The 13,300-nt window shown below is 49.1% G+C and overlaps 1 protein-coding gene across 1 annotated transcript in view; it reads right to left on the bottom strand.

The window, feature by feature from the left end:
- Window positions 1–13,300, bottom strand: part of TRPC5 (transient receptor potential cation channel subfamily C member 5) — a 250,652-nt gene that overhangs the window by 58,747 nt on the left and 178,605 nt on the right. The window contains exon 4 of the mRNA XM_048514709.1: window positions 8,564–8,900. Within this exon, the coding sequence (XP_048370666.1) occupies window positions 8,564–8,900 (337 nt within the window). The remainder of the gene's footprint in view (window positions 1–8,563; window positions 8,901–13,300) is intronic.

Here is a 13,300-nt window from a genome sequence, read left to right as displayed (position 1 = left end):
AACGTTTCAAAGAAGAGAATGTAATTGCGAGAAGACACCCAAACAGCCGGATGAACACAATACACATCATCAACTTATTTACGACAATTTCTGCTCTTTGTTTCCTTTGGGATCCTCACTGTTTCCCCAGGAGAACCGCAGGCAATTTAATCGGGAAGGCAGGAAGAGATGTGTTAACATGTAACACCAGGTTAGGCAATTTTTCTCAACTGAGCCCGACAGCCGCACAATCCGTTCTGCAACGGCTCCTTCCCGCAGCCTGGCAGCCTCAGCTCCTCAGTCTCAGTTTCATTTTTAGAAACTGTGGCTGAACTGTGAGAATAATCTGTACGAAAGAAACACAAGGCTACAATCGGGTAATATATATATATTTAAACATCGCTTGACTTCTCACAAATCTAATCAACGTTTTAATTTTATGAGAGCTGTTGGAATTAATTAAACGTATAAAATATAATTTCTAATTATATTGTCGAAGGCTTTCACGGCCGGAATCACTGGGGTGCTGTGTGGTTTCCAGGCTGTATGGCTGTGTTCTAGCAGCATTCTCTCCTGACGTTTCGCCTGCATCTGTGGCTGGCACCTTCAGAGGATCTGATAGTTGGAAAGGAAAGCAAGTGGAGTATATATACCTGTGAGTGAAGGCTCGGCTAGGTGAGGGCATCTGAATCAGGAGAGTGGCCTGGCAACTGAGTAACAAATGAAGTGTAGTATGTGAGTAAACAATGGAGATAGCAAGGTCAATAGGTGAGGCATCTGAATAGAAGTAGTCTGGCCTTCGTTCCCTTTGATTGTCTATAGTCATCCTGTGTCTGTGTGGAGCTGATTAGTCACTGTCTTGACTCTAGTGTTTTTCAAAACTGGTAGCCAAATTCTGTTCATTTTCATGGTTTCTTCCTTTCTGTTGAAATTGTCCATGTGCTTGTGGATTTCAAATGGCTTCTCTGTGTAGTCTGACATAGTGGTTGTTAGAGTGGTCCAGAATTTCTGTGTTTTCAAATAATATTCTGTGTCCAGGTTGGTTTATTATGTGTTCTGCTATTGCTGATTTTTCTGGCTGAAATAGTCTGCAGTGAATAGTCAAAGAACACGAAAGGCACAAATGAGACAGGGGTCTGCAACCTGCGGCTCTCCAGATGTTAAGCCCCCCGAGCAGGATGAGAGTTCCAGGGGCTGATGGGAATTGTATTCCATGAACATCTGGAGAGCAGCAGGTTGCAGACCCCTGGCCTAGGACCTCTCCCCACATACACACCTGGACAGGTAAAGGGTCTGGAAATTAAAACAATCTGGGGGCTACACAGCAGGTTTCAAACGCTGTAAAAAACGCCACAGCTGCCGATCTTGCATCCAGGGCAGCCGAGTCTCATTCCGTCCAGCCAGTTGACAGCTGTGTTGTTCTGATCCACACTAGCAGTTCGAATGAGAAGAGGGACCGTTCTCCCCTGAGCAGGAGGGCGTAGGAGGTTAAGGGCTCGTGTATCTAATCTGGAGGAACCGGGGTTGATTCCCAGCTCTGCCGCCTGAGCTGTGGAGGCTTATCTGGGGAATTCAGATTAGCCTGTACACTCCCACACACACCAGCTGGGTGACCTTGGGCTAGTCACAGCTTCTCGGAGCTCTCTCAGCCCCACCTACCTCACAGGGTGTTTGTTGTGAGGGGGGAAGGGCAAGGAGATTGTCAGCCCCTTTGAGTCTCCTGCAGGAGAGAAAGCGGGGATATAAATCCAAACTCCTCCTCCTCCTTTTCCTCCTTTTCCTCCTTTTCCTCCTCCTCCTCCTCCTCCTCCTCTTCTTCTCTTCTTCTTCTTCTTCTTCTTCTTCTTCTTCTTCTTCTTCTTCTTCTTCTTCTTCTTCTTCTTCTTCTTCATCACCATTCTGGGTGAATCCCACTCCAAATCTGACCTTCAGCTCCCTTTGGAGTGCCCCAAGTCTGAGCAGGCTGGCGTGTCCCCTTCCAGGACTGCTGGAGCCCCCGTGGCAAGTGAGGAGCTGCACACTCTGCAAAAGTGCCTGGTCGAAAGATGCTGCTTGGCAAGATCAGAGGTGTCGCTGGGCCACACTGCGCCCGGTGCACATTCTGCGTTTTCCACACCCGCCCCCACCCCCACTTACCTTAGTTCAGCTTGAAAGTGCAGCTGGAAAAAACGGCCTGTTCACTTGAGGCTGAAAATGGCCTGGTAGGAACTACGCTTCCCAGGAGACCTTGGGGCTCGCAAGGCCTCCTGGGAAGTGTAGTTCCCACCAGGCCGTTTTCAACCTTGAGTGAACAGGCCGTTTTTTCCAGCTGCACTTTCAAGCTGAACGAAGGTAAGTGTGTGTGTGTGTGTGGGGGGGGGGCACGGCGGATGTGTGTTTGTGGTTTCCCCCCCAGGCGAGCGCCCTCTGGTAGCTCCGCCTCTGGGCAAGATGGCGGCTGCCAAATCTGGCTTTCCTGCCTCTGACCACTGCTCGGCTCCAGTGACTTCAGGTGTGCAGGTGCATCCGCTACACGGTTCAGCAGTTGGAATGGGAAGAGAGACCAATTCCTGTTGGCCAGCACCATCATAAGAAAGATTTTTCAGTGCCATTTGTAACAGAGCAATCCCCCCTTAAGGCCACTGAAGTCAGGCACTCTTTGACTACCGGAGAAGAATCAAGCGAACGTGTTCAAGATTTTATGTTCCCATTTGCCTTGTGTCCGAGTCCTTCTTGCCTCTCAAATTAGACCTGCACTTATTCCATCAACCCCATTTCTCCTGGCTTTGTTTTGGTATACTAAGAAACCCGTTAGCTTTTGCTTGAAATAACTTGAGGCTTCTCTCGCTGAGCTTTCTACACATTCCCTGCAGTGCGGCTCCCTCAGGAAAGTGAGGAAAGGGTTAATATTGCACACGGCTGCCGGCTGTGTTTGCCTTGCGGAAGCAGCCACCGATCGCTGTCCAGGGTACTGAAGGACCCATAGGTGAGCCTCAGCACCTGTTCTTTTAAACCAGGGGTCTTCAAACTATGGCCTTCCAGATGTTCATGGACTACAATTCCCATGAGCCCTACCACTTGGCCGTGCTGGCAGGGACTGATGGGAGTTGTAGTCCATGAACATCTGGAGGGCCATAGTTTGAAGACCCCTGTTTTAAACAAATGATTCTGCAGGCAGTGGCAGCAGACACCCACCCCCCTCACCCTCTAGGGGCTTTTTTAAGGGGAGGGGTCCCAGATCCTTTTACCCTTAGTCCTAACCAAAGGCAGCCCTTCGGAAACACAGTTCAAAGAGCCAGTATTTATCAAGAGTTGATGGACAGTTTTCAAAGTATGTCAGATTGAATAATCCTCTACTGGGGTTTCTTCAAAGCGTTCCACGCTGGCACCACCCAGCACAAAAGTACCATAGATGTGAGCCTGCGGGATCTTACTGTGCGCTGACATTAGTCCCAGAGGGCAAGGCAGCTTGCATCGAAGGGGAAAGGAAACGTATCTGTTTTATTGGAGTATGCAGATTGGCTCGACTAATTCTAATTAAATCAATTCCCTTTAATACTACTGCAAAAGAGGGGAGGGATTTTCGCACCATATGGTGCTTTATACTCAATAGTGCTTAACTTTTAACACTTAACACTTGGCCAGTGGGGGAATAAAAGTAAGAACAGGCTGCTATTGGGGGAGGGAGGGGGGAGAATACAGAGGAGGAAAAAACCCCAACCACTTCACCCACGTGCATCATGATGATGATGATGATGATGAAGAAGAAGAAGAAGAAGAAGAAGAAGAAGAAGAAGAAGAAGAAGAAGAGGAGGAGGAGGAGGAGGAGGAGGAGTTTGGATTTATATCCCCCCTTTCTCTCCTGCAGGAGACTCAAAGGGGCTGACAATCTCCTTGCCCTTCCCCCCTCACAACAAACACCCTGTGAGGTGGGTGGGGCTGAGAGAGCTCAGAGAAGCTGTGACTAGCCCAAGGTCACCCAGCTGGCGTGTGTGGGAGTGCCCAGGCTAATCTGAATTCCCCAGATAAGCCTCCACAGCTCCGGCGGCAGAGCTGGGAATCAAACCTGGTTCCTCCAGATTAGATACATGAGCTCTTAACCTCCTACGCCACTGCTGCTCCTTTGGAGTACCAGTATAATAGTTTGGAGTACCAGTATAATATTTTGAGGACGATGCCAAAACAGCATCCATTTGCAGCACCTTACTTGACCTGTTCCAGGTTTTGCAAACAAGCCCAGAAGGATAAATGCCCTATGTTGGAACTGACGGAGAGGAAAAGAAGTTCCTCTTTGGAGAACCAGCTGGACTTTGGATTTCCTTTTCAGACTGGAAGCACAGATTCTGGATGTCGTCTCAAGTGTGGGATTTAACAGTGCAAAGCCTGCCACGTGCCAAGACCAGAGGCTCACTGGCACAGAGATCCCAGCAGGACTGCAGAGAAATCCTGCAGCTTTTGCACCTTGATTTAAATTCACTGGGGACAGCAGAAACCAGACTTCCTGGCATGCAAATCTAATACAAAATTAATCTGAAGAGGCAGGAACTTCACAAAGATCTGTCCAGGGAATCCACTCCTTAGCAGGAAGCAATCTCATTGCTCAGGATAGCTTAGAACCCTGTAGATCAGGGGTCTTCAAACTATGGCCCTCCAGATGTTGATAGACTACAATTCCCATGAGCCCTACCACTTGGCCATGCTGGCAGGGTCTGATGGGAACTGTAGTCCATGAACATCTGGAGGGCCATAGTTTGAAGAGCCCTGCTGTAGATCATGCTGTGCCCTTTCCCTCTAACAATTGGAGGGGGAGCATATATACTGTGAGGTCAAAAGGTGAGGCCCTCTGAATAGAGTAGCCTGGTATGTGAGTCACAAAGAAGTCTGTAGCCTGGGAGTTTGTGACTCACATACCAGGCTACTCTATTCAGAGGGCCTCACCTTTTGACCTCACAGTATATATACTCCACTTGCTTTCCATTTCTACTATCAGATCTCTTCTGGAAGGATGCCAGCCACAGATGCAGGCGCAAACTGCCAGGAGAGAATGCTGCTAGAACACGGCCATGCATACAGCCATGGAAACCAGCACAGCACCCCAGAGTAATTCTTGCCACCCCCGTTGCTGCTTCTACTTTTATGTGGTATAACAGAGTGTCAGACTAAGATCTGGGAGATCCACGTTCGAATCCTCACTCTGGCATGGAAGATTGCTGGGTGACCGTGGGTTAGTCGCACCCCCCCTTCTCTCACAGGCTGTTGTGGGTTTTTCACGCTCTCCCTGTCCTGTGATGGGGGGGGCGGGGATGAGTCTAAAACAAACAAACAAGCATCATGGGGCGGAAACGTGAGGAGGGAAAACTCCCAGACCACAGCTACACAGCACGGAAAACCCACAACAGCTGACTGATTCCGGCCATGAAAAGACTCTTTGACAGGACTCTCTCACAGGGTTGTCGCAAGGGATAAATACATGAAGTTAGCGTGAGAATGCTACAAGCGGCTTTCTGGTCCCTGTGGATATCGGGGAAAAGTGGGGCACCTAAAGCACAGCACTAACAGCAAACACAATAAAATGAAGTGCAGGATGGAAGGAACCGGCTTTTCGCTCCGAAACATGTCAACAGTGCTAGAGGTCTCTACTAATAATGTGAAGGTGTGTTAAAAGTGAGGTTTGTGCTACCGAGCACAAAAGCCAGAGAGCAGTTGTAACAATATAAAAAGCTCGATTAGACCTGCATCCTGTATCCAGATGCCCTCCAACCAGGGTACACAGTAGGCAGGAGTGCATGAAGATTTGGGACCATTTGGAAGACATCTTGTGCCATTTGCCTCCTCACACCTGGCATTTAGGCATCTACTGCCTCTGATCCTTGAGGTTCCATTGAGTTCTCAGAGTTCACAGATAATGAATATGTCTCATTCCCTTTTAAGATTATTTAAGACAGTGCCATTACATACGGAACCAGTAAATTGCATCAGTTAACAAAAGCTAGCCGGGAATTTTACAGTGCGTAAGATCTATTCATCTTCAGACTCCAAAACCTGAAGATGACTTGGCTCACAATAGCGCATTTTATGCAGTGCTGTAAGCAGCTAAACGCTTTGTCGTTACTTTGTCGTCAGATGGGAGCTTGTTCCACCTGGCTGCTCTGTTGTTAGATGATTCCTGGCCCAGGGGTCTGCAGTAATCCTGTAGCTCTCCAGTATGTTCATGTTCGCTACTACCACATCCCCTTATCAGCCCCTGCCAGCATGGCCAATTGGCCTACTTGATTGCCCCCAATTGGCCATGCTGGCAGGGGCTGATGGGGATTGTAGTCCATGAACATCTGGAGAGCCACAGGTTGCAGACCCCTGGTCTGGCCTATCTTATCTCTGGTGAAAGACTGATTATTGAATGTCATGAACCGCCCTGCGTCCTGTGACCCAGTTGAGGGTCTAAAACAAGCAAACAAGCAAATAATATTCTGCATCCCTGGAGGCACATCAAGGACCACAGAAATATTGCTGATTTCCAGCCACCAATCCTCTGCCTGTCTCAGCCCGCAACTGTGATTAAAAATCAGACACATATTTTCCTGTCACACACACTTACATCATGCCCCAAAGAAGGAATATATACAATCAACAAGGGTAAAATGAGAAAAAAAGATATGTCTGCATTCTGCGAAGAGAAAAGAGCTGCTTATTTCAAAATTTAAGAGTGCAAACGTATTTGCACTCAAATTGTTTCCTGTCTGAAACGATCTGTGCGCTACGTTTCGGGTCCTGGAACTCCTTAGAGACCAGTAAGATTTTCGGGGAATAAGCTTTCAAAAGTCAAAACTATGGCTCACTGGTGGGGGAATCTGGTTTGCATGCAAAAGGTCCCAGGTTTGATCCTGGCCATCTCCAGGTAGTTGGTGATGCGGAAAACCTCAGCTTGAGACCTCGACGTGCCGCCGCTGGTCTGAACAGGCAAATGAGGAATCAGCCGTCTGATCCAGGTCAAAGTAGCTTTATGCGCCAGTGCATTTTTCCTGGAAAGCTTATTGCCTGAAAATGTTATTAGTCTCTGGACTTGAACCTCGCCCACCGGCTGAAGACCAGCGCAGCTGCCCTCTGAAACTACCCCGCCAGCATGCCACGCAAGCCACACAGGCACTGTACCGGTGCCACACGGGTCAGGCAGCTGGCCAGCAGGGAGAGCGCTCGCCGGATGCACACCACTGGCGGCCCAGTTCCGTCCTGTGACAGTGAGCTTCCGCAGAGTGGCCAGGAGGCTTAGAGCAGTGGTGGCGAACCTATGGCATGGGTGCCAGAGACGGCACTCAGAGTCCTCTCTGTGGGCACACGTGCCTTCACCCCAGCACAGACTCATAGCCTCCCCCTTCCCGCCTCTCCCCGCCCCACCAGAGGCTGTTGTCGGCAGGGGCTGAGGTTCAGGGAGGTCCTCTTGAGTCAACCTGACTTGCTGTAAGTACCATCTACCGCCCCACGAGTATCCCCTCTCCCCCACCTCATTACCAGACCAGGCAGCAGGCCCAGTCACCCCGAGCTCACTTGGGCACCACGTCAGCTCCACAGAGAGCGCACCTTCCCCCACCACCTATGCCGCAGTCCAAGCATGTGGCAGAGCACAATGCCTTTTAAGACAAAAGATCGTAATGTTTGAGTTGTTTTTTCTAAACTAAAACCTCAGTATTCTAGTTAAATTGTCGTGTTGGCCCTTTGCGATAAATAAGTGAGGTTTCAAGTTTGCAGTTTTGGGCACTCATAAAGAACACATAAGAACATAAGAACAAGCCAGCTGGGATCAGACCAGAGTCCATCTAGTCCAGCTCTCTGCTACTCGCAGTGGCTCCACCAGGTGCCTTTGGGAGCTCACGCAGCAGGATGTGAAAGCAATGGCCTTTCAAGCGGCTGTTGCTCCCTAGCACCTGGGTCTGCTAAGGCATTTGCAATCTCAGATCAAGGGGAGGATCGAGATAGGTAGCCATAAATCCCTTCTCCTCCATAAATCTGTCCAAGCCCCTTTAAAGCTATCCAGGTTAGTGGCCATCACCACCTCCTGTGGCAGCATATTCCAAAACACCAATCACATCGCTAAGCGGAAGAAGTGTTTCCTTTGGATTAGTCCTAATTCTTCCCCCCAGCATTTATCAAATGAATGCCCCCTGGTTCTAGTATTGTGAGAAAGAGAGAAAAACTTCTCTCTGTCAACATTTTCTACCCCATGCATAATTTTATAGACTTCAATCATATCCCCCCTCAGACGTCTCCTCTCCAAACTAAAGAGTCCCAAACGCTGCAGCCTCTCCTCATAAGGAAGGTGCTCCAGTCCCTTAATCATCCTCGTTGCCCTTCTCTGCACTTTTTCTATCTCTTCGATATCCTTTTTGAGATGCGGCGACCAGAACTGAACACAGTACTCCAAGTGCGGTCGCACCACGGCTTTATATAAGGGCATGACAATCCTTGCAGTTTTATTATCAACTCCTTTCCTAATGATCCCCAGCATAGAGTTATCCCCACTCGGTCTCGAAAAGGGTCGCCACCACTGGCTTAGAGGGACGACCGCGCCCTGCACGTGCTTTCCGGAACTTCCTCGCGCGCGTTGATTTACCTAGAACCCAGGGGAGGATCATCCACTCGACGACCGTGGGCGGCGGCCCCTGCATGTGCAGGTCCGTCCTGACAATGTGCTGCGAGGCCAAGAGCAGCATGAAGAGGAACGTCAGGTAGGAGCCCGTGTGGCAGATGAATTTGATAAATGGCTTCTTAATGAACAGTCCCAGCCTGCTCTTGGGGGCAATCAAGTAGGCCACGGAAAGGACGGGGAAGAGCAGCCCGATGGTGATGCAGGTCAGCAGCTTCACCGCCCAGTGCTTCCGCCGCCATCCGGGAAAGCCGTCGTACCAGAGGGTGGCCAGCAGTTGCTGGCAGTTGGGCTGAGCGACAAACTGGAAAGGGAGAAGGGGTCGGGGAGGGGGAGGAAGAAAGAAAGAAAGAAAGGGACAGATTAGGAGGGGGACCGTTCCCAGGAGAAGCTGCAACGTCAAGAGGAGGAATGTGTAGGCGCAGAAGGCATAAGGAGGATATACTCTGTGAAAAAGCAAAGGTTTTCTTCTTGCCCCCCATTACTTTCTTTCTGCAAAGGGGAATTGGCAACCATAATGCAGCTGACCAAAGTAAAGATGCAGGCTTGAGAATCTATTTTTTTCTTGTTACTAGGCAAGCTTGATAGCCCAACAGAATGCCCCTTGTTCAGAGTTATACAGAATGTGCAAACTCAACTACGTAAGGTCCCACCACCCCGACTAGATACTTGAATTTGCCCTTCTTCTATAGGAGACAGAAGAGAGAAACATGAAAATGTTTAGGCTCTTTGTCTAGGAAGAAGGGCAACAAAAGGCAATAGAGTTAAGAAACAGGGCCCTAGTTCATCTTGCGTCAAAGAATCAGGTGCCGACACCTTCCAATAAGGATCTTAGACAACCCCAAATGTTTTGGGAAAAGGGAAAATCTCCACCTTTCTGTATGACTGATTGATGATGTGGGCATTTTGGGGTGCATTCTTTTTTGCCATTTTGAATGTAACCTGCTATAATGCTATAAAAGTAAGAACACACTGCCTTTTTGAGTAGGCTCCTCTGATACTATTTTTGCCCCAGTTGGCTGAATAAAATTCAATCCGATTTTTATTCTGTATCGGCTTGAGCTTTCTTGAGCTTCTATTATTTTATTGGTTAACCCGTGTTAACAAATGGAGCCAATTGTGCGACAGCAGGCACTGGGGTTGCCTCTCCCAAGGGCCTGGAAGACCTCCTGGAATTACCACTGATCGTCAGGCTGCAGAGATCTCTTCCCCCTAGAGGAAATGCAGGGTGGAATCCACGGCATTCTTCCTGACGAGGCCCTTTCCCCTCTCCAAACCTTGTGCTCCCAGGCTCCACTCCAAATCTCCAGGAAATTCCCGGCCTGGAGTTGGCAACCCTAGGTTGGGTGCTGCATTGCTTGCCCTCCTGCATCGTTGGGAAAGCTTGAGCTCACACAGCTCCCATGTCTGCCTTTCCCCGCGGCTGCTTGGGGCTCACAGGTTGCCTGGGGAGGGGTCGTGGCTCTGTGGAAGAACCTCCCCCAGGTGGTCCTGAGATCCGTCCCTGGCATGTCTAGGTGAAAGGACCAAGAATCAGGTGATAGGAAAGGCCTCTGCCCGAGGCACTGCTAGACAATATTGACTTTGGGGGACCGAGGATCTGACTGGCAGTTTCATGCGTGCTCTCGGGGTTGCTTCTGAGCAGCCCCGCAGCCTACGTTTCTGTCAGCTTCACAAAAAGCCTGTATAGCTTCCTAGTTCATTTTGATCCCATTTTTCCTCCCTAGAGCTCAGTGTAGGGTGTAAACCTCACAACAACCCACCAATTTTAGTAATTGATGATGGAGAACCCTTGGCACTCCAGATACATGGACCATACAATTCCCACTCAGCCCTCAATTGCACCACAGCTGGCAGGGGCTGATGGGAATTGTAGCCCATAGCATTTGGAGTGCCAAAGGTTCGCCACCACGGACCTAGCACATGTTCATTTGAAGGCTGCAAAGGGATTTGAACTCACGGCTCCCAGTGTTTCCCCTCTAGTCCCTGGAGCTCAAGTGACTGGCAAATGCTCACTTGATGGCTCAGGGAAGATCTGAACCCAAATCTCTATAGGGTCAAGATCTGATGGTCTCAGAATCCTCAAATGGTTTTGTTCAGTTCCTGTGGAGAAAACGGCTGCTCTGGAGGGCAGACTCCATGTTGCTGGGCCCTGCTGAAGCCCCTCCCCTCCCCAACTCCCCTCCATTTGCAGCTTCCACTTGAGGGGGGGGGGGGGGCTTCTTCTGTTCCATGAATTCCCTAAAGCTCAGAAGGCGCCTGAGCTCAATAAAATGATTTCATTTCGCCAAGTCAGTCTCATTATTAAAAGTCAATAGAATTCATATGTCATGCAAGGGAGTCTTTCAGGATCAGCTGAAGAAAAAAAAGGAAGATGTGCCATTAAAAAGTAGCTGCTTTAACTGTTAACCAACATAAGAACATAAGAACTAGCCTGCTGGATCAGACCAGAGTCCATCTAGTCCAGCTCTCTGCTACTCGCAGTGGCCCACCAGGTGCCTTTGGGAGCTCACATGCAGGAGGTGAAAGCAAGGGCCTTCTGCTGCTGCTGCTCCTGAGCACCTGGTCTGCTAAGGCATTTTCAATCTCAGATCAAGGAGGATCAAGATTGGTAGCCAAAGATCGACTTCTCCTCCATAAATCTGTCCAAGCCCCTTTGAAAGCTATCCAGGTTAGTGGCCATCACCACCTCCTGTGGCAGCATATTCCAAACACCCATCACCCGTTGTGTGAAGAAGTGTTTCCTTTTATTAGTCCTAATTCTTCCCCCCAGCATTTTCAATGGATGCCCCCTGGTTCTAGTATTGTGAGAAAGAGAGAAAAATGTCTCTCTGTCAACATTTTCTACCCCATGCATAGTTTTATAGACTTCACTCATATCCCCCCTCAGGCGTCTCCTCTCCAAACTAAAGAGTCCCAAACGCTGCAGCCTCTCCTCATAGGGAAGGTGCTCCAGTCCCTCAATCATCCTCGTTGCCCTTCTCTGCACTTTTTCTATCTCTTCGATATCCTTTTTGAGATGCGGCGACCAGAACTGGACACAGGACTCCAAGTGCGGTCGCACCACGGCTTTATATAAGGGCATGACAATCCTTGCAGTTTTATTATCAACTCCTTTCCTAATGATCCCCAGCAACGGCCTTTCCTAATTATCACCGCTATGGCTCCTGAGCATGTGTCCCTTGGCATTGGTGGTGGTGTGGGTGGGGGGGGAATGTTCCAAAAGTAACTGATACAGAAATGCGAACTCCCTGCTCGGAAAATAGGCACCTCCTGTGCGACCGTGACTGGCACTTGATACCCAGTCAAACATATCCACTCCCTGGTCATGGACCGGCAGCCTCATCTAACCCCAAGTGAAAGGATTTGGGGACAAGCAATTCAGAATCAGAGCAGTCTTGCCAAACCCCACAATCACTGATTTATTCATACCCAAAGGCCATAGCTGTACAAAACAGGAATGATAACATCGCCCCTAAAGAGAATCCAAACTGGGTGGTATCTTAACCCCAGGTTTTCAGCGTTCTTGTTAAGGTAGCTCTGAACCTGTGCAGCGTAATCGTTAAGAGCAGCTGGACTCTAATTTGGAGAACCAGGTTTGATTCCCCACTCCTCTACATGAAGCCTCCTCTACATGAAGCTCCCCTGAAGAATATGGCTGCTCTGGAGAGTAGACTCTACACGTTGTACACCACTGAGGCCCCCGTCCCTTCCCCAGGCTCCATCCATTGGCGGAGTGAGGGGGAACTGTGCCCGGGGCACGCCCCGAAATACCCTTGCATTGGTGCGTACCCTGTGCATTGCGCCCCACCCCCTTGGCGCTACGCCACTGGCTCCATTCCCAAATCATGAGTGTCAGAAAGGGCAGCCAAACACCCAATAATCCACTAACAACTGTACATAGAATTGCAAGGTCTATAATCTCCTTATCAATATATATTCATATAGTTGTACATTCCAAAGCATCATACATCAGTGACAATGTGCATATCAATAAATAAAGTAGTCTCTTTATACGCTCTACAAGGTTGTTGTGTCGTTCTTTCTTAATTTACACATTTCCATAGGCTTACTTACGAACACTGATTCAATGGATAAACCTTTACATGAATGACCGGATCTTCCTTTAAAGTGCATCACATACGCAAAGTACCTGTATGTGTGAGCTAAACTGTATATTTGTCATTCTTGAATTTCCATTCCCAAATCTCCAGTGGCGTAGGAGGTTAAGAGCTCATGTATTCCCAAAGGTCATGTATTCCCAAATCTCCATTCCCAAATCTCCAGTGGCGTAGGAGGTTAAGAGCTCAGAGCCCTTCGGGGATGGGGGCGGTATAAAAGTTTAAGTAATAAATAAATAAATAAATAAATGTATCTAATCTGGAGGAACCGGGTTTGATTCCCAACTCTGCCGCCTGAGCTGTGGAGGCTTATCGGGGGAATTCAGATTAGCCTGTACACTCCCACACACACCAGCTGGGTGACCTTGGGCTAGTCACAGCTTCTCGGAGCTCTCTCAGCCCCACCTACCTCACGGGGTGTTTGTTGTGAGGGGGGAAGGGCAAGGAGATTGTGAGTCCCTTTGAGTCTCCTGCAGGAGAGAAAGGGGGGATATAAATCCAAACTCTTCTTCTTCTTCTTCATCTGGCAACCCTCGTCCATGGGATGTGTGGAGCACTTATGAAGGAGAAAGACAACCAAAAA

Source organism: Sphaerodactylus townsendi, linkage group LG13 (assembly GCF_021028975.2).
Source record: "Sphaerodactylus townsendi isolate TG3544 linkage group LG13, MPM_Stown_v2.3, whole genome shotgun sequence".
NCBI classification, from domain to species: Eukaryota; Metazoa; Chordata; class Lepidosauria; order Squamata; family Sphaerodactylidae; genus Sphaerodactylus; species Sphaerodactylus townsendi.
Note: the sequence above shows the minus strand (reverse complement) of the source record. Positions and strands in the feature narration are given on the sequence as shown.